This window comes from Rhinoderma darwinii, chromosome 2 (assembly GCF_050947455.1).
Source record: "Rhinoderma darwinii isolate aRhiDar2 chromosome 2, aRhiDar2.hap1, whole genome shotgun sequence".
Taxonomy (NCBI): domain Eukaryota; kingdom Metazoa; phylum Chordata; class Amphibia; order Anura; family Rhinodermatidae; genus Rhinoderma; species Rhinoderma darwinii.
In genome coordinates, this window is record NC_134688.1 from 354,722,482 (window position 1) to 354,743,747 (window position 21,266).

The 21,266-nt window shown below is 46.0% G+C and overlaps 1 protein-coding gene across 3 annotated transcripts in view; it reads left to right on the top strand.

Moving 5' to 3' along the window:
- The window catches only part of SLC60A1 (solute carrier family 60 member 1), a 124,925-nt gene that overhangs the window by 41,287 nt on the left and 62,372 nt on the right, over positions 1–21,266 (top strand). Inside the window, exons 1-2 of one of the 3 annotated variants that reach the window (XM_075853797.1) lie at positions 3,082–3,330; positions 3,451–3,737. In XM_075853797.1, the coding sequence (XP_075709912.1) occupies positions 3,508–3,737 (230 nt within the window). In that variant the 5' untranslated portion in view covers positions 3,082–3,330; positions 3,451–3,507. Of the gene's footprint in view, positions 1–3,081; positions 3,331–3,450; positions 3,738–21,266 lie in introns of those variants that run through there. The other 2 variants (XM_075853799.1, XM_075853798.1) reach the window with 2 other exon arrangements.

Sequence of the window (21,266 nt, forward strand, 5' to 3'; positions counted from 1 at the left end):
TGTCATCGGTGTCCATGTTTGGACATACGATATGTGTGGCTTCCCCAGAGCTGGAGTCCCGTGCAGAGCGCTAGTATAGGCTCTGCTCCGGGACTCTGTGGAATTCCCTGACATCACTGGCCATATATGGACAGTGTGTCAGGGTCTTCCCCAGAGCGGAGTCCCAGGCAGAGCGCTAGTATAGGCTCTGCTCGGGGACTCTGTGGAATTCCCTGACATCACTGTCCATATATGGACAGTGTGTCAGGGTCTTCCCCAGAGCGGAGACCCGGGCAGAGCGCTAGTATCGGCTCTGCTCCGGGACTCTGTGGAATTCCCTGACATTGGTGTCCATGTTTGGACACATGATGTCTGGGGCTTCCCGAGAGCCGGAGTCCCGGGCAGAACGCTAGTATAGGCTCTGCTCTAGGACTCTGGGGAAGTCTCTGACATCGCTGTCCATACATCGACAATTATGTCAGGGGCTTCCCCAGAGCAGGAGTCCTAGTGATGTCAGGAGCACAGCTGGAGTCCCAGGAAGAGCCTACTAGCGCTCTGCCCGGGACTCCAGCTCTGGGGTTGACCCTGACATCTCTGTCCATATATGGACAGTGATGTCAGGAGCAGATCTGGAATCCCAGGCAGAGTGCTAGAACCGGCTCTGCTCTGGGACTCCAGCTCTGGGCAAGCCCCTGACATCACTGTGGCAGCATCTGCGGAGGGCACTGTGGCAGCATCTGTGAAGGGCACTGTGGCAGCATCTGCGGAGGGCACGGTGGCATCATCTACAGAGGGCACTGTGGCAGCATCTACAGAAGGAACTGTGGCAGCATCTACAGAGGGAACTGTGGCAACATCTACAGAGGACACTGTGGCAGCATCTACAGAGGGAACTGTGGCAGCATCTACAGAGGGAACTGTGGCAGCATCTACAGAGGGAACTGTGGCAGCATCTACATAGGACACTGTGGCAGCATCTACAGAGGGCACTGCGGCAGCATCTACAGAGGGCACTGTGGCAGTATGTACAGAGGACACTGTGGCATTATCTAGGGGTGTGTTGCATTATCTACAGAGGGCACTGTGCATTATCTACAGAGGGCACTGTGGCATTATCTAGGAGTGTATTGCATTATCTACAGAGGGCACTGTGGCATTATCTACAGAGGGCACTGTGGCAGCATCTACAGAGGGCACTGTGGCAGCATCTACAGAGGGCACTGTGGCAGCATCTACAGAGGGCACTGGGGCAGCATCTACAGAGGGCACTGTGGCAGCATCTACAGAGGGCACTGCGGCAGCATCCACAGAGGGCACTGCGGCAGCATCCACAGAGGGCACAGCGGCAGCATCCACAGAGGGCACAGCGGCAGCATCCACCGAGGGCACTGTGGCACTATCTAAAAAGGGACTGCCCAATCCTGACATATGTGTCTGCCAAACGCTGCTAACTGAGCCGCCGGACTGCGTTTAGCGACACTTAAACTGGTAAACTGGATTATTGAAATAAGCATGTGGAGAAATATCTCAAATTACCTAGCGGTAATATTATAGTAATGTAGTATTATTATTATAGTAATATAGTGTTATAGTCGTTCAAATAACGAATTGATTAACAATAATTTTGTATTGTATCAAATTTGAAAGTAATGCGGCCCGTCAACTTCCCATTTTTTCCATATGTGGCCCATTTACCCGGCCGAGTTTGAGACCACTGCCCTAGAGCATAGTAAAAAAAAAAAAAATAAACATAATTGGTATCGCTGCGTCCGTAAAAGTCTGAACTATTACAATATATAATTATTTAACCCACACGGTCAACGCCGTAAAAGAAAAAAAATTGTAAACGCCGGAATCTCTATTTTTTGGTCACCTAATCTCCCACAAAAAAAATGAAATAAAAAGTGATCAAACTGTCGCATGTACACCAAAATGGTATTATTAAAAACTACAGCTTATCCCACAGAAAATAAGCCCTCATACCACTTAATCGACGGAAAATAAAAAAGTTATGGCTCCCGGAATTTGGCTACACAAAATAAGTTTTCTTTTTTACACTTAGGTTTTTACTTGTGAAAGTAGTAAAATATAGAAAAAACTATATATATTTGGTATCGTCGTAATCGTATTGACCCACAGAATAAAGTTAACATGTTGTTTTAATTGCACAGTGAATTCCGTAAAAACGGCGCGCAAAAAACTATGGAGGAATCACAGTTTTTTTTCTTTTCTACCCCACAAATAATTTTTTTCCCGTTTCCTAGTACATTATATGGCAAAATAAATGGTGCTACGAAAAACTACAACTCGTCCCGCAAAAATCAAGCCCTCATAGTACTATATCGACTGAAAAATAAAGACGTTATGGCTTTTGGAAGGTTAGGAGGAAAAAACTAAAATGAAAATCTGAAAAAGGGCTGCGGCGGGAAGAGGTTAAACTGTGAGATGGTGTGTTCACTTTAAAGTACAACAGTGCTTCCCACTGTTTTTTTCCTAAGAGGAATATGAAAGAGGGTATGAATCAAACTGTATACTGTACACCAGAATCAAGTCATTTTATGGCAAGCCCACCACGTGTGGAGCATGTCCTCTAATGAATAACAGGGGAGTCACACGGTACCACTTACCAATGTGTGAGAGTACCAAGCACCACCTCATCAGAACTTTGTAGTTAAGCAAATTCAATGATCAGAGTTCTGTTGAAACCAGAAGTAATATACGAAGTTGTCCATTTATCCATTAGTTATCCACTTATCGTATTGTGTTTTTGCAATGAGAACAGGGCACCTACACCCTACAATACTGGTGGTCCTCTTCTACTGTCTGAAGACAGTGTATCTAACAGTGTTACCTAACAACAGGCAATGTGGTACTGAACTTGAAAAAACTACAGATAAAATCAAAAGGAACAATGAGTTGTGGCAAAGCATGATTTCTTCATGTGACCTATTACCATAATTTATGTAAGGCTGAATAAAATACCAAAACAGCAAGAACTTATGAAAGGAAGAAGTCAAGATGTAAAGATACAGAGGAATTTGTCATAGACATCCTGTGCCCTATAGTCTATGCCCCCTCCCATGGCAGTCTCTGGGCGGCTCCTTTTCCTTTCTCACACCTCTTGTAAGTAATTGCACCTAAAGCAAGAAGTAAAGGCAAAGAAATTAACCCTGAAGCACTTAATAGGAGAAGAGAAGAAACAAGACACATTCACTGTAGCAGAGCGAAGAAAGTAAGTGGAGGAACGATACTAAAAAGCATGTAAAGTCTGGGGAGGAAGGACAAGGAAAGTTCAAACAACACAGAGGTATCCGAGAGTGAGAACGTTTACTTAGTGGGAGAGAAGAGAAGGTGAGGCTCCAAACAACCTGCCTGCCCACCTCCTTCACCTCCAAGATACTGCCTAGCTCTATTGATTATAGCTTTAGCTGATATTAATAACTAACTCCATCTCATTTGCTTCACATTCAGGTTCTAAGAGACTGGACTAGCTCCCCTGCCCTGGTTACGGGTCAGGGGGAGTAAAGAATGTGGTGGGATGAGAATCTTCTCGCCCTCTTCAAGAGGAACTTGCAGTCCACCATCACTTATTGGAGCGTGTTCTTCAGCTTTGGACTATGCATTGCGTTTTTGGGGCCCACACTGTTGGATCTAAGGTGCCAGACACACAGCAGCCTACAGGACATTACATGGGTCTTCTTCTCCCAGCAGTTCTGCCTCCTTGTTGGGAGCACCTTAGGAGGAACCTTCAAAAAGTCGTGAGTACCACATGCTCCATAGTGCCCCAAGTGTTTCCTGACTTCACAATGCTTACTCTTAGGTTTGATCTTTTATCAGGTTTCCAGCTGTCCTAATTTCACATACTATCTGAAAAATAATCTTCATACGTTTACATTTGTTCTGCCAGTTGCCGAATATTTTTGCAAGTATACAGTGTTTGAGCAGTCACATTAAATCTATCTATCTATCTATCTATCTATCTATCTATCTATCTATCTATCTATCTATCTATCTATAGCAATCTGTTAATAAATACTAATAAATAATCACACCTCTAACCAATGATATGTATCTAAATACGTGTCTATATTAAAGTTATTAAGATACATGGCAGAATAAGAGCATAGTGGATACAATCATGTATGTTGGCAATACTATAAGCTACAGGCAATAAAATAATCAGTGTTATAAACCCAGGTTTATATCAGTTGACGCGGGGAAGTATACAATAAAAGGTTTCAAACTCTTTATAAGGGTATGTTTACACGTGAGTTTTAACTGCTTTTTGTCAGGGTATTTTTTAAAACATTTTTAATAAAGATTACCACATGTACACATACCCTAAAAGTCTTATTTTATTATCACACATATGGTATTTTATATTAGGTAGATCCAGCCAATAAATAAATAGGTATATATTAATAAAACCCACTTAACAAAGCAGGGTATCATGTTTGGTATTGCATCTCTTAGGCCTCATTCACATGCAAAGGCATGTACACTGAACCTGTAGAGTCCACCCGTGTGCCACCATATGGTGCCTCTGTACTGCACTGATCCTCTCCTAGAAGCTATGCTTTTAGATGAGAACACATCTGTAATACAGTAAGCAATGGAATATGTCACATGCCACCTTTGTATGCCTCTATTTAAAATTGGAGACATACAGAGATACAGTATGGGTCCATAGATTTCTATGGGTGCCGTATTACAGATCCGTACAACATGTATCTGTAATATGACTGTGTGCATAAGCCCTTATTCAAGTGTATAGGAATCCGCTGCAATACCAGATATAGCCTATGGACAAGAGTGGTGCTTTTTTTTGTAAAAAAAAAAAGCAGACCCATTTTTTTCAACTCATACCAACCCCTTAAGTGGAATATTGTTAGCCAGAGCGTTTTGTACCAGGTAGGAAAATGGTCATGTGCATAGCCTAAATGATAAGTATAGTAAATCAGATTTGCATTTAGAACTCAGCACTCAGGAAATGCAAAAATATATTTTTTAAAGGGTAACTAAACTTTCAAAAAACTTCTGACATGTCATAGTGACATGTCAGAAGTTTTGATTGATGGGGGTCCGAGAACTGAGACCCCTCGGGTGAGCGCTGTGCCGCTGCGTTTCTGATCGGCTTTTCGAGAAAAGCAGAGCAATCGGTGTATGGGCTTATAAACCTTGAATTGAGCATGTACACCAATTGCTCGACTTTCCGAGAAAAGCTGTTTAGAAATTAAGCTGCTCAGTGCTTACCCTAGCGCTTCTGCCGATTGTTGTTATTCTCACTGCTCAGACCCTCACTGTTCAAAATTTAAACTATAATATGTCAGAAGTTTTTGGAGAATATAGTTACCCTCTAACACTCCATATGGGTGACTTATCTCTGTAACAGAATTGTATTTGCAATGAAAAGTTCACAGTTTACATTGTCCCTGCTTGTAAGTGAGTTTTATTTTACCTTATATGAATGGTGAAGCATATGGCCATATGTTTCATTTACAAGGAATATGGCTTCTCTGCATATTTACATGCATATGTCTTGTGACAGTTGGCATAATTGGATTAGGTCTGGCTTGAAAGAGTCAAACATTAAGATTTATTCACAGATGCCAACAGTAATTGCTAATGAATGTTGCTCTCGTCTGTTCTGAAAGCTCCTGTATATTAAAGGAAACCTGTCACATTGAAAATGCAGTCTGGTTGACCAGATTGATATATAATTTTTTGGGGATACATTTAGTTTAACCTGAAATTTATTGAGCTAAATCTCTGATCATTCTGGGCTTAGGAGTCCAGTGGGTGGTTCTTATCAGTGATTGACAGCTATGTTTGTATGCACATTTATACAGGAAGGGATGTCAAGTACTGATTTGGACCTCCCACTGTACTCCTAAGCCCAGAATGATCAGAGATTTAGATGAATAAATTACAAGTTATAATGAATCTTTTTCTACAAAACAAATAATCTGCTCAGCTCCCCCTGCTGTATAACATTCTACCACAAGACTGCAGTGACAAGTTCCATGTAAATAGTGAATGAGAAGTTTTCTGATGATCAGCTTTTGTTCATTTGGGAAAGCTAGGATGGGATAAAATAATGCATTCAAAACACGTTGCTGCTGCAAAGGCTGATTTAAAGAAGACGTTGATGGGCGTCTTTTAAGAAAAATATTTGCTCTATGCTATATAAAATTCTCAATTCTTACACCCAGGTCCAAGGGGCAGTTGCAGTGTTTTTTAAATGGACCTCCATGAGTTGAACGCCGTCAAAAACACCACACTTAGAGCATGCTCTGTTTTGGATAAAACGGCAAAAAAATAAAAAAATATGAAAATATGTATGTGTATAGAGAACTTCACATTCTCATAACTATCAGCAGTCGTTACTGTACATTATTAGAAATCACAAAACATCCAATAAAATGCTGCGTGTGAATCCAGGTTAACCAGTTCAGGACCGGGCTATTTTGCGCCTTAAGGACCAGACACCGTTTAGCCATTTTTAGCACGTGTTAGTTAAATGGCTATAACTTTTTTATTTGTTGGGCTAACTACGTGATTTTTGCAACGTTTTTTCCATAGACAATGCAGGTTTCTTTTTTATCGTTTTTCTACACACCTTTTTTGCTATTTTAGAATTTTTATTCATAAAGTTTTAAAATAATAGTAAAAAAATAAGCTATTTTACGTTTCAGCTATTTTTTTTGGTAATAACATAGTTTTACCCTAAAATAGACCTTTTAGTTGTGATCGTCATTGTCTACCGGAAATTTAAATATATTACATGTCTATATTAGGGTAATTGGGTCAGCGCTAGCGTTACAACAATGATTGGCGGGGGCAAACGTTTTTTTTTTGGGGTGGGTATTTTATGTGTCTTTATTATTTAATTTTTTTTTGCACTTTACTTTACTTTTATTTTTTTATTACTATGGTCTGTCCCTCAAAGGTCAAAAAAGACCTTTGTGGAACTTTATATATATTTTTTCTTTCTGTTACACCATGCTTTTCCACTGTTACTGGAGCTGCACAGCAGCCCCAGTTACAGGGGAAATCAGCCCTCTCATAGTGACGATTGTGACTAACTGGGCTGTGCTGGGTCTAGTTAGACCCAGCAGCAGTCTGTCAGTAACGGCACCCGGTGATCATGTGACCAGTCGCATGATCACCGGGAGGAATAGAGACAGCGCCGCTGCTGCTGTCTCTATTCCTATACACAGTTTCATTGAGCGCTGTGTAAAAAGACATCGGAGAAGACAGAAGCAGCGAAAGCTGCTTCTATCCTCTCCTCAGGGTCCCCGGCAGTCACTGACAGCCGGAGACCCGTCATTCAGCTGCCAGATCGCGCGGGCAGCAAGTTAAAACCCAAGCCGTAAAAAGTCTATGGCTCGGGTTTTAAGGACCCTGACCACTGGCCGTAAAAATACAGCCAGCGGTTGGGAACCAGTTAAAGGAATCAAGCACAATTACTCGCATGAATGCATAGCAAACGTAAGGCAAATGGCTCCTTAGTATGGAGCCACAGGGACTCCGTGTTCTATAGTATGGTGCCACTGTATAATGCCATCTTACAGAGATATTACTTCTGTAGTACGTTGTACTTAGCACAAGATTGTCTGGCACCCATTAATAAGGCAGGGCAGATTAAGGGCACCATGGACCCCGGGCACTTTTTCAAGTCTGACCCCCCCCCCCCCAGTACTCCGAAGACAGAATTTTGAAGATGCTGTACCGTATATATTTGCAGATTTCTGTTTAGGCGGACACAGATCCGGCACGGTTTTAAATTAGCTGTAAAAGCAGAATGAGACAGCAGAATACTTTGAGGCACTAAAGTGGTCAGGCGCTTCATAACTTTTTTATTCTTAAGGCAATGGAGTGGTGTGTGAAAGATTATTTTTTTGCGGAGGAGTTGTAGTTTTTTTTGACACCATGTAAAGTACTATTTAATGGGTGAATTGGAAAAAACTGAGATTCCTCCATGTTTTTTTTGGGTTTAGTTTTTACTGTATATATTTACCTTCTCTTAAGATAAAAGTAGATTTAACATATACTTTTACCTTAAGAGAAGGTAAATATATACAGACCCAGAATCAAGCTCAGTACAAATATACAGCCCCAGAACCAAGCTCAGTACATATATACAGCACTAGAACCAAGCTCAGTACATATATATAAGTCCAGAACCAAACTCAGTATATATATACAGCACAAGAACAAATACAGTTCAGTACAGAGATCATTTGCAAATTGAGTTCAACCCCTGCTGTATAAATTTGTATGACATAAAACTACAGCTCCCAGTATAGCCTGAACAATGGTTAGGATATGCTGGCAGTTGCTGTTTAACAAAAAAGAATGCTACCATCCGTCATCTCGCTGCAGATCATACAGTGACTACAGTACTGCTCAGTCACAGGGAGAATAAACATTTACATTGAGTGACTCACAGGTGACGTCTCAGATTCTTTTTTATTCTTTTTCTCTTTTCTTCTCTATCCGGTCCAGACCTCTATGATGACATCTCCCGGGCACGGCCCATTTCTGCAGTTCACAGCTCAGATGTCTTCGGCTCCTCACTTTTCCAACATTTCCACACCTGTAAACACAGATAAAATTCTCATGATGCCACACTCTATGCTTCTAAATGTAATAGTATCATACAATTTATATAATACTACTATACACTGTGCCCTGAATATAATAGTACTATATACTGTGCTCCTGAATATAATAGGACTATACACTGTGCTCCTGAATATAATAGTACTATAAGCTGTACTCCTGAATATAATAGTACTATACACTGTGCTCCTGAATATAATAGTATTATATACTGTACTCCTGCATATAATAGTACTATACACTGTACTCCTGAATATAATAGTACTAAACACTGTACTCCTGAATAAAATAGTACTATATTCTGTGCTCCTGAATATAATAGTAGTATACACTGCGCCCCTAAATATAATAGTACTATATACTGTGCTGAATATAATAGTACTATACACTGCTCCCCTGAATATAATAGTACTATACACTGCGCCCCTGAATATAATCGTAGTATACACTGTGCTGAATATAATAGTACTATACACTGCACCCCTGAATATAATAGTACTATACACTGTGCTGAATATAATAGTACTATACACTGCGCTCCTGAATATAATAGTACTATACACTGTGCTGAATATAATAGCACTGTACGCTGCGCCCCTGAATATAATAGTACTATACACTGTGCTGAATATAATAGTACTATACACTGTGCCCCTGTATATAATAGTATTATATACTGCGCCCCTGAATATAATAGTATTATACACTGCGCCCCTGAATATAACAGTACTATACACTGTGCCCAGGGATTAAATTGTCAAACACTGTAAAGTAAAACAACACACACTAACAATGCCCCCTGTACATAGCACCAGTCACAATGCCCCCTGTAGATAGTGCCAGTTACAATGCCCTCTGTCCCTCTGTAGATAATGCCCCTTGTAGATGGCGCCAGTCACAATGCCCCCTGTAGATAGCGCCAGTCACAATGCCGCCTGTAGATAGTGCCAGTTACAACGCCCGCTGTAGATAATGCCCCTTGTAGATAGCGCCAGTCACAATGCCCACTGTAATGTCCCCTGTAGATAGCGCCAGTCACAATGCCTCCTGTAGATAGAGCCAGTCACAATGACCACTGTAGATAATGCCCCCTGTAGATAGTGCTAGTTACAATGCACTCTGTAGATAATGCCCCTTGTAGATGGGGCCAGTGACAATGCCCCCTGTAGATAGTGCCAGTTACAATGCCCCTTGTAGATATCGCCAGTCACAATTCCCCCTGTAGATTGCACCAGTTACAATGCCCACTGTAGATAATGTCCCCTGTAGATAGCGCCAGTCACAATGCCCCCTGTAGATAGCGCCAGTTACAATGCCCACTGTAGATAATGTCCCCTGCAGATAGCGCCAGTTACAATGCCCACTGTAGATAATTTCCCCTGTAGATAGCTCCAGTTACAATGCCCACTGTAGACAATGCTGCCGAGAAAAAAACAAAACGTTCTCACCTGTCCCCGTTCCCGCATCCTCCTCCAGCGCCGCAGGAGTAGTCAAAGACCAAACGACGTCATCCATCGTAACGGCGCAGTCGGCGTGATGACATCATTGCGCCGACTGTGTCATTAGTAAAGCGCCGAATGGGAGGAAGGGAAAGGATAGTTCCCTTTCTCGCCAGCACTAATGTAAACAATCATATCTGCATCCTAAGGATGCGGATAAAATTGGGTGAGAGGTACTGCTTCACTCCGGTTCTCTGAACCGGCTGTAATTTTAACAGCCGATACGGGAGAACCAGAGCAAAATGGGCCCCCTTCGAGCCTCGGGCCCCGGGCACTTGCCCAGATTGCCCTTATTATAAGCCGCCCCAGTAATAAGGCCACACCTTAAATCATGTATGGCTTTAAAATGTAGAAATTTCATAGACTCATTAGACTCATGCATGTTTATATGCTTGTTTTTATGAACTTGGTTGTATTGAATGTGGCTAATTGAGCTTTATTATAAGGAGTAACAAAACCTCGGTGGGTGAGTAGCAGTACCTCTGTAGGCCTCCAACATAATACGGCGGCATACAGAGTTTTTTTCTCTGAATGTACGGATGTATTCTCTAGCACCCCGCACCATAAAGGGGTTTTTCAGTCCTAAGAAATTGATGGCCAATCCTCAGGACAGGCCCTCAACACCTAATCGGTAGGGGTGCGACTACCAGCACCACTGCCGATCAGCTGTTTTGAAGGGGCCGCGGCACACATATGAGTGCTGCTTCCCCATCATTCCTTATCTACTCGTACTGTGAACTGCCGACCCACTTGTAGCGGCGGTTCACAGTGTTATATCCTTCTACCATTGACTTGACTGGTAAAAGGCTGTAATTCTGTGAACTGCCGCTTCAAGTGTGGTAGTGATTCAAGACTGGGCCCCATAGCAAACTCTTGACTGGGCCCCCCCCCGGGTGCCACAAGCAGCCCACCTTATAAATATTGCCCCCTATAGAATGTGCCATACAGCCCCCCTATAGACAGTGCTATATAGCCCTGCCTATAGACTGTGTCACACCCCATTTGTAGATAGCGCCCCACCTCCCCCTTGTAGATAGTGCCATACAGCCCCCCTGTAGATATCGCCATAAAGCCCCCACTGTATATAGCGCTATACAGCTCCCACTGTATGTAGTGCCACACAGCCCCCCTTAATAGAAAGTGCAGCACAGCCCCACCTTAGTAGATAGTGCCACACACAGATCCCTGTAGATTGCACCACACTCAGCCCCCTGTAGATAGAGCCACAGCCCTCTCTCTTGTAAATAGTGCCATACAGTTCCCCCATGTGTATAGTGCCATACAGCTCCCCTTGTGTATAGTGCCACACAGCTTCCCTCTTATGTATAGTGCCGCACAGCCCCCCCCTTGTGTATAGTGCCACAAGGGAATGGCACATCCGAGAAAGTTGTATCAGCCAGGGAGATGTCCCTCAAACTTGGAAAGGTGGGTTTGGAGGCAGGAGTATGTGACTCCTCAGGATAGCGGCACCGCCCCATGACCCTTTAATGAGTAATTAGCATATAGCGTGCACCGTTTTAAAAATGGATTTTAAAGATTTTGCTGCATCTGAAAAAAACATACAAGGGAATGTTTGGAAATATTGTCAGGTCATGTATTACTGCATGGTGGTGGTTCAAGGGGTTAAAAGTACCAGACAGGTTAAAATGAAATATACAATGAATTGAGAACAATTCCATCTGCCTTGCAATATTGTTATTATAAATATATCCTAAATAATTACAAATCCAGAACCAAGCTCTGACATATATACAGTACCACAACCAAACTCAGTACATAAATACAGCACTAGAACAAAGCTCAGTACATATATACAGCACCAAAACTGAGCTCAGTACATATATACAGCATTTGAACCAAGCTCAGTACATAAATACAGCACTAGAACAAAGCCCATACATATATACAGCACCAGAAACAACCTCAGTACATAAATACAGCACCAGAACCAACCTCGGTACATAAATACAGCACTAGCACCAAGTTCAGTACATATATACAATACCAGAACCAAGCTCAGTACATAAATACATCCCCAGAACCAAGCTCAGACCATATATACATCCCCAGAACCAAGCTCATTACAAATATACAGCACCAAAACCAATCTCATACGTATATACAGCACCAAAACCAATCTCATACGTATATACAGCACCAGAACAAAGCTCAGTACTTACATACAGCATCAGAACCAAGATCAGTACATATATATACAAAACCAGAACAAATACAGCTCAATTTAGTGCAACCCCTGCCGTATAGGTTTGTACGGCGTAAAACTATAGCTCCCAGCATGGCCCGAACAATGGTGAGGATATGCTGGGAGATGCTGTTACACAAAAAAAAGTCATACCACCCATCATCTCGCTGCAGATCATACAGTGACTACATTACTGACTAGAGGCAGAATAAACATTTACATTAAGTGACTCACCGGTGACGTCTCAGATTCTAGTTCTTTTCCTCCCGGCCACGACCCAGTTCTGCAGTTTTCCGCTCAGATGTCTTCATTTCTCACTTTTCAAACATTTCTGCACCTATAAACGAAGTTAAAATTCTCAACATCTCTAAATATAATAAAGCGCCATACACTGCACCTCTAACTATAATAGCGCCATACACTGTGTCCCTGATTATAATAGTACCATACACTGTGTCCCACACACACACACCGTGCCCCCCGTGTAGATAGTGCCCCCATAGCCCCCTGTACCCCATAGAGCCTCTGTAGATAGTTCCCTCATAGCCCCCTGTAGATAGTGACCCCCATAGAGTCTCTGTAGATAGTGCCCTACATAGAAGCCCCTGTAGATAGTGTCCCACATACAACCCTCTGTAGATAGTGCCCACATATGGACTCTAGAGCTGCAAGGCAATAGTGCTAACGACTGACCCACCGTGCTGCCCTACATATAGCTTCCCCAATAGATAGTGCTCCACGTATAGCCCACCTCTGTAGACAGTCTCACATATAGCTCCCCCTGTGTATAGTGTCCCACATATAGCCCACCCCTGTAGACCCTGCCCTACATATAGCCCCCCTGTAGTTAGTGCCCCACAGGTAACCCACCCCTGTATATAGTGTCCCACATATAGCCCGCCCCTATAGAAAGTGCCCTAAAAACAGCTTCCCTATATATAGTGCTCTACGTATAGCCCACCCCTGTATAGTGTCTCACATATAGCGCCCCCTGTATATAGTGGCCCACATATAAACCACCCTGTAGATAGTGCCCATATCCCCACATAGACCCCCTGTATATAGTGGCCCACATCCTAACATATAGACCCCCCTGTAGATAGTGGCCCACATATAGACCCCCCTGTAGATAGTGGCCCACATATAGACCCCCTGTATATAGTGGCCCACATATAGACCTCCCTGCATATAGTGGCCCACATCCCCACATATAGAACCCCCTGTATATAGTGGCCCACATCTCCACATATAGACTCCCCCTCTAGATAGTGCCCCACATCCCCACATATAGACCCCCCTGTAGAATAGTGCCCCACATACAGACCCCCTATATAGTGGCCCACATATAGCCCCCCCCCCTGTAGATAGAGCCCACACTATAGATAATAGATAATGCCACTCACAGTTTTATTAGGAAAAAACAAAAAACTTTATATACTTACATGATCCCGTCCCCGCGCCGTCCGATGGCAATGCAGACCTGCTCTCTTCTGTCTGCAGGAGCTGAACGGCGCCAGGGCAGAATGACTTTCCACGTCAATCAGCGCCTTTCAAGCACGGAAGCGGCTAGCATAGTTGAAAGGCGCTGATTGGCGGGGAAGGTCATTTTGCCCCGCCAATCAGCGTCATTGTAAGGCACTAAATGGTCGGGCATGTTTCGGCCATTCAGCGCTAATGCATGTATTTGTACCTGCGTGCTATAGACGCAGGTACAATTACTGCAAGATGGGGTGGATGTCCCTAGCACCGGGGCCCCCTCCAGTGCTAGCGACACCTACGGGCATGAGAGGGCCTGTGTCGCCCGGCCCATACTTGTTGGAGGCTCGGCGGCCCCGTAGTAGCAGCACTACCGCTGTAGCAGCCTTAACGGCTGCTAGCGGCGCCACCGGGCATATGGAGGGGCGTGTCAGCTGGCGGCATGGGCCCCCTCGAGCCGTGGGCCCCGTAGCAGCCACTACAGCTGCTACCGCGGTATTTACGTCACTGGGTAGAGTCAAGTAGACAGCTATGGGTCTATACAGGTGTTAATCAGGTTTCTATTTTTAACCTGGAAAATAGAGAACTGCAGTAGTTTCAAAGATATAGAGTGTATTTATATGATATAGTATATTTGATATTCTGTAGCTGTAGGTATACATCAGATATATGTAGGGCTTATGTCACTATCTGGGGGTCGGTGGACGAACTGGGCCGCACCGCTGTAGCAGGATAGCGGCCAGCCAAACAACAGTGTACCAAGTCAATATATATAGTCCAAGCACAAGGGTACCTGTGATAGTCCAGACAGTAGCAATGGCTAGGCACAGATGGGACCTTTGGCAGCAGGTGATACAAGATGTGGCGGAGGACACCAGATGTGGTAACACAGCAGGCGTAATAGACAGCACAACGCGTCTGCACACTAGAGATGGCACAAGAACAAGTACAGCACGGGATACAGGATACAGGTAGTAGGGCACGGGAACACAGGGAACAAGATACGACTATGGGACCATTTGCAAGATTAAAAGAGGAATACAAACAACCCTCAGGAAAGGATTAAAAGGGCAGAGCCCTTCTTATAGTCGAGGGTGATCATGGGCTAATTAATTATGTTTTACATGTGCGCGCACTGGTCCTTTAAGGCCGGACGCGAGCGTGTGCGAGCACCCTACGGAACACAGCAGAATGGAGCGGAAGTGAGAGCTGGCGTATCCTGGGAAGGAGATGCGGGCCAGCGCTCACAAGTCCATGGCTGCGGTCGTCGTGGGGTGAGTAATCCTGACGGTCCGCGGCCGTGGATGCTACAGCTTACTTATCAAATTCCTCAAAATTTATACAAATTCTGGATGAATAACGCTAAAGCAATCTGTAGTACCATAAAGCAGAACTACAATATTACTGTAATGACGGGGTAGGGAGACAGACAGGTGAGCCCTAATCTACCCGCCACTCAGTCCCTGCCTACTTGCAACGACCCGTCCTAGGCGACGGGGTACAACTGGGCGACGGTCCCTACGCTCAGTAAGTGCACGACAGACAAACAGACAAGGGTACACAGAGGCTAGGGAAGCGGGGCAGCTGCCCACGGAGACACCGTGAGCAACGAGAGTAGTGAACGAGCCGAGTCAAACCAGGATTGCACGAGGTACAAAACGCTGAGCAGGAGAGTGGTCAGTAAGCCAAGGTCAATAACAAGCAGAGGATCAGTAGTTCAAGCAACAGCAGCAGAGCCAGGAAACAAGCAGAGCAGAATCACAGGCAAAGGAGGAACAGGAAAGGCAGGTATAAATAGACAGTGGGCGGGAGCTAGCTCTGTCTGGCCAGGCTGTGATAGGCTCTCCCACTCCTAAGCCTGCCATCCTGAGTGGAGGAAGATGGAGTCAGTCTCACAGACATAGGAGCAGGTGCAGACTGATTTCCCACGGGCGTCGACACAGAAGCTGTGTCTGGCAGATCCTTTACAATTACCCTTACATATTGTATATTGCAGTGTGTAGACTGCAGCAAAGTGAGACTGAAAGAATTGCGCAAATCAGTTTAAAATTACTTTCATTATATTCTCATTGGATCTGTCAGCTCTCCCAGCCTCCCCCCGCTCTTCAAGCCATTAAATGTCAGACCTTTAGCTATGAGTCTGTTGTATTATTTCAGCATTCTTATTAGGCAAATTTATTTTGTGCCTTCTTGATTACTAGAAGTACGGACCTGTGGCTGTAATATGCTCCCCTTCAAAGGATCAGCACATATTGACCACAAATCTAACTAGATTTTGCATGGTCATGAAGAGCTTGTTTATTAGTGATATTATGAGCAATACCCATGTTAATGTCAAAGGTGATTCAACCCGATTCCCTAAACCCATGTGTTCCTAAATGTTTCAGTGCTTCTCAGGTAGCAGATAGTCATCTCAAATGGTATTTCCTGTTTGGCTGTCAAAGATTTATATATTTGAACAAACACATTGGTGGAAGCAGTTATTAGCATAGTGTCAATTTTATTGTCTTTGCGAGTGTTGATATGAAATAAAACAGAGTTAAAAATGTCTAGACAGCTTCTAATGACAGCGACCATAAACATTGATGTCCCAGACAAACTTATCTTATATGGGAAACAATAACATCCAATATTGTATTTTATCATAAGGGAAAGTCATGTGCATAAACCCTGTGCACTGGCACACGAACTCCCTATGAGTCCATATTACAGACCTGTAGGCACTCCATGTGTCACCGTATTATCCCCTAAAAGAATGACTGTGTTACACGACATGCTGTCCGGCATGGCATGGTATGAAATTGGAAAAGAGCAGTCTGTGGGCACAATATTCAGAATTCATACAACACAGGTCCGTAATACAGCAGTGTGCATAAGCCCTTAGCCTCAGTGGCGCAAGGGCAAGTTGAATTACAAGATATAACCCAGTAATTATCCATGGCTCTATGGCAATTTCTGCAACTTGGAAAAGTAACATCATACCATTACTGTGGGATTTTCATGGTAACAGAAATAGCTAATAAGCTGAGGGGTCTTGGCAGAGCACCGGTCACACTTACATTTAGAGCAGGGGTGGGCAAACTTTTTGACTCACGGGCCACAATGGGTTCTAAAATTTGACAGAGGGGCCGGGCCAGGAGCATTTGGAGGGAGTGTTTGGGCCGGATATACTAAAGCATTAAATGTAGTGTGTGCAAACCTCATAGCACAGTAAGAACACTACAACCCAATTTATTAACTGTCTTTCAAATGTGAAAAATAGCCCTTATCAGTTAATAAATTTGTCTCAAGGAATATGCAAGATATGGCATTTACATACTATTTCGCAGATACTGGGAGGAGGAAATGTAAATAGATTAAAATAACATACGCACTGTGATTTATCAAGATTGCGTCTGTTTTTAATAAGTTTCAATCGAAGGTGCAAAGTTAAAGAAATCAACATTTATTGAAAAATGGAATCACTTTCAACATTCAAAACATATTATTACACAACGAAATACTCAAGCTCAATAATATCTACTTGTGTTAAACTCCGCAAAATCATGGATGGATTGTCCTGACCGCGCGCTCTACAAACTCGCCACGGACACCCTCGCCTTCACGCGCAAACAGTACACGTGTATCGTTGCCAAGCACACAGACATAGGCTGTATTAAATATCCTACCTGCAGCTGAAGGGCTTAATGGTGACGTGAAACGAAGTGAAAATTAAAGTGAAATAAAGAGAAATACGCGCCACATTAACAACGGTCAATGTGTTTTGAGTGCGCCATCTATTGGGAAAACGTGGGCATTGCAGGGAAAGGGGAAAAAAAAGGAGGTTTTTACTATAATTTGGACAAGTTCGGCGGGCCGGATTAAAAAGCCTAACGGGCCGTATGTGGCCCGCGGGCCGTAGTTTGCCCATGTCTGATTTAGAGGGTACCAAAAAAATGGATCTTCATAAAGAAGAGGCTGGACGCAGCCTGCAGGGCTTAAAGGGAAGCCTGCATGACCTCCCTGGTAGGGAAAGGGTTAATAGGTAAGGGAGAGTTGGAGGGAGAGTTAGGAGGAGGTGGAGGAGGGACAAGGAGGAGTCAGGGGGCCGTTCCTGAGCTTCCCGCTGTTTTCGGCATTGAGCCGGAAGCAGCGGGAGAAGTAACACAGGGAGAGACAAGCTCCCCGTTGCCCGCGCTACTCCCTATGTCGGAGGCATTATTATTACAGCGGCTGCGCGCCGCTGCTGTGCACCACGGTCCCGGATGGCTGGAGGAGACCGTGGCTGCATTAACTAGGATCCCGGACGCCGTTTCGCCACGTCAGGCCCGGCGTTCGGGGTCTGTTGCAGAGGACAGGCTCCCCTCCCCCGGCCCCCTTCCTAGCCTTACTATGGCGGCGGGGGGGGGAGTCGGCAACAACCGCTCCTGATCAGAGCAGGCAGAGAGCGTTGCCGGGGGTGACGGCAACTCAGGCCGGGTCGACCCGTCCCTCCCGGCGGTCCCGACCTCCAGAGCGCCTCAGTCCTGAGGCAGTCCCGCGGACACGGCGTCGCAGAGGGAGCCCGATCACGGACGCTGCAGGCCAGGCAGCTGGGAGGACCGCCCCTTCCCAGGCCCTGCGTCCTGGCAGGAATCCCAAGCCGCGACGGGGTCCGGCGGTATGCAGGGAGTCGCAGGCCGGGCTCCCTGTCACCCCTCCCCCATCGGATGGAAGATTCGGAGGACAAGGTACGGCCGCCCCGCCTGGTGATGTTCCGGCCAGGGGGCAGGCTTCTTCAGGATCATCAGGACGGACGCCTAGATCTACAGCGACGTCGAGGCAACAGGTCCGGTCGGAAGTCTGGGTTCCAGCGGTCGGGCGGCAGGTTGCCGGCCCATCGGTCAGCGCTTCATCATCTCCGTTCCGAAGATGTCGGTGGGATGGCCAGTCGTCTGTGAGAGAGGAGCTGGAGGAGGGTGAACTGGACGCGTATCGTCGAGGTCAGGATGGTCCGGCTGACGGGAACACAGCGCCTATGCAGCCCGGTGAGTGTATAACTCCATCATTGTCATATCCAGCGATTTTTATGTCGGGTGTCGGCGGGGGGGTTGCTAGCGTCGCATCGGTGGCCGGTAGTGGCGCGGGCGGGCGCGATGGCGCGGGTCTGGCAGATTTAGTGGGTTGCTTGAGAGAGCTGGTCGGGCGCCTAGATAGGGCGGTGGCGCCGGTAGTCACGGAAGTGTCCCCGGCGGTAGTTTGGGAGGGTCCCAGGGATGTGGGACTGTTACAAGCGCGGCCCGTGACGGCGGTTAGGGAGGCGGTCGCGGTGTCGGTACAGACCGAGGCGCAAAAGGATGGCGATCGGGTGCGTATTGACGATCGTGCTCGTGGGGAGGTGTATGTTTGTTTCGAAGGTCCGTTGGGGGAGCATTTAAAGCAGGAGGTGCGTGAGCGGATCTGGAAGGATGAATATGTCGAGATTTTTTCTCTCTTGCCGCTTGCTAAATTTAATTTAGATAAGAGCAAGCGGGACGAGAGTAAAAAGGACGAGGAGGAACGGCGGCGGTATAGGCTTATCCCGCAGACGTTCGTTAATTGGTCGCAGGCGTTCGCCATATTAGCCAGTGTGATAGGGGAAAAGGCGCCGGAAAATTGTTCGGCGTTGTTTTGTTATTTTGATGCCATTGGGGAGGCTCATAGGGCGTATGGGGGCCAGGCGTGGCTGCGATATGATGAGCAATTCCGTCAGCGGAAAGCGGTTCGGCCGGCGATTCGGTGGGACCAGAAGGATATTGCTCTCTGGTTGCGGGTTACGGCTCCGGTCAGGCAGTCCTTTCCCGGGAGCGTCGGCCAAGGAGGCCAGTCTAGTCAGGTTGGACAAGGCGGCGGGGGAAAGGCGGGGTTTTGCTGGCAATTTAATGAAGGCCAGTGTAAGTTCGGGGCCACGTGCAAGTTCAAGCACGTGTGTTCCGAGTGTAATGGTGCATCACACGGGGCGGCAAAATGTATGCGAAAAAAGAGGTCAGGGAACCAGTCCTCCGCGGCTGGTCAAGGGGGTGTCACCGGTGAGGGTGGAAAAGATGGCCCCTTATCTAAATGAGTATCCGGATAGGGCGGCGGCTAAGTTGCTTTACGAGGGGTTTTGTGTTGCTTTCGTTATTCCTCCACCTCCTTATGAGGTTCCGGTTACGCGGAGGAATTTAAAATCGGCTTACTTGCATGCCAAGGTCGTGTCGGACAAATTGTTAAAGGAAGTTTCGTTGGGTCGCATGTCGGGGCCTTTTGTTGATTCGCCAGTAAAATATTTAGTTGTGTCCCCGTTGGGTATTGTTCCTAAGCGCGAGCCCGGAAAATTTTGTTTAATTCAACACTTATCGTATCCCAAGGGTTCGTCGGTAAATGACGGGATAGATCACGAGTGTGCTCCGTAGTTTATACCTCATTCGATAAGGCGGTGGGTTTAGTGCGGGCTGCGGGTCCTGGCGCGCTGCTAGCAAAAACCGACATCGAGGCGGCGTTCAGGTTGTTGCCAGTTCATCCAGAAAGCCAACGGCTGTTGGGCTGTTTTTGGAATGGGGCTTTTTACGTGGATCGGTGCCTCCCGATGGGGTGTTCCCTTTCTTGTGCATACTTCGAGGCGTTTAGTAGCTTCGTGGAGTGGGTAACGAGGGGAGTATCCGGGGTCGACTCGTTGATCCATTACTTAGATGATTTCTTGTGCGTTGGGCCGGGGGGTTCGCCGGTTTGCGGTAATTTGCTTTATGCACTACAGAAGGTGGCGAGGGATTTTGGGATCCCTTTGGCGCCAGAAAAAACGGAGGGCCCGATAGCGACGATTTGTTTTTTGGGAATTGAAATAGATTCGGTGGCAATGGAGTGTCGTCTCCCTGCGGATAAGCTGGGTGCTTTGAGGCTGGAGGTACGGCGGGCTTGTAGACTGAGGAAAATGACGCTGCGGGAGCTTCAGTCGCTGCTGGGGAAGTTGAATTTCGCCTGCCGGATTATGCCAATGGGGAGGGTGTTTGGTAGACGGTTGGCGGCGGAAACGGCGGGAGTGCGTGTGCCGCATCATTTTGTGCGGCTCAAGGAGGAGCACCGAGCTGATCTTCAGGTTTGGGATGACTTCTTGGGCCAGTACAATGGTCGCTCGCTGTGGATGGCCCCAGCGCAGGATACGAGTGATTTGAATATTTTTACGGATGCGGCTGGGGCGGGCGGTTTTGGGGCTTACGGGGGAGGTCCGTGGTGCGCAGGTCAATGGCCGGCTAGTTGGGTGTCCAGTGGACTCACGCGGAATCTGGCCCTGCTCGAGCTGTTCCCCATCGTGGTGGCGGCGACCATTTGGGGGGACAGGCTCAGGGATAAGAAGGTTCGTTTTTACTGCGACAACATGGGGGTGGTGCTGGCCATTAATAACATCACGGCGTCCTCTCCTCCGGTAGTTCAATTGTTGCGACATTTAGTGTTGGTGTGTTTGTCGTTGAACGCGTGGGTGGTGGCGGTGCATGTGCCGGGAGTACAGA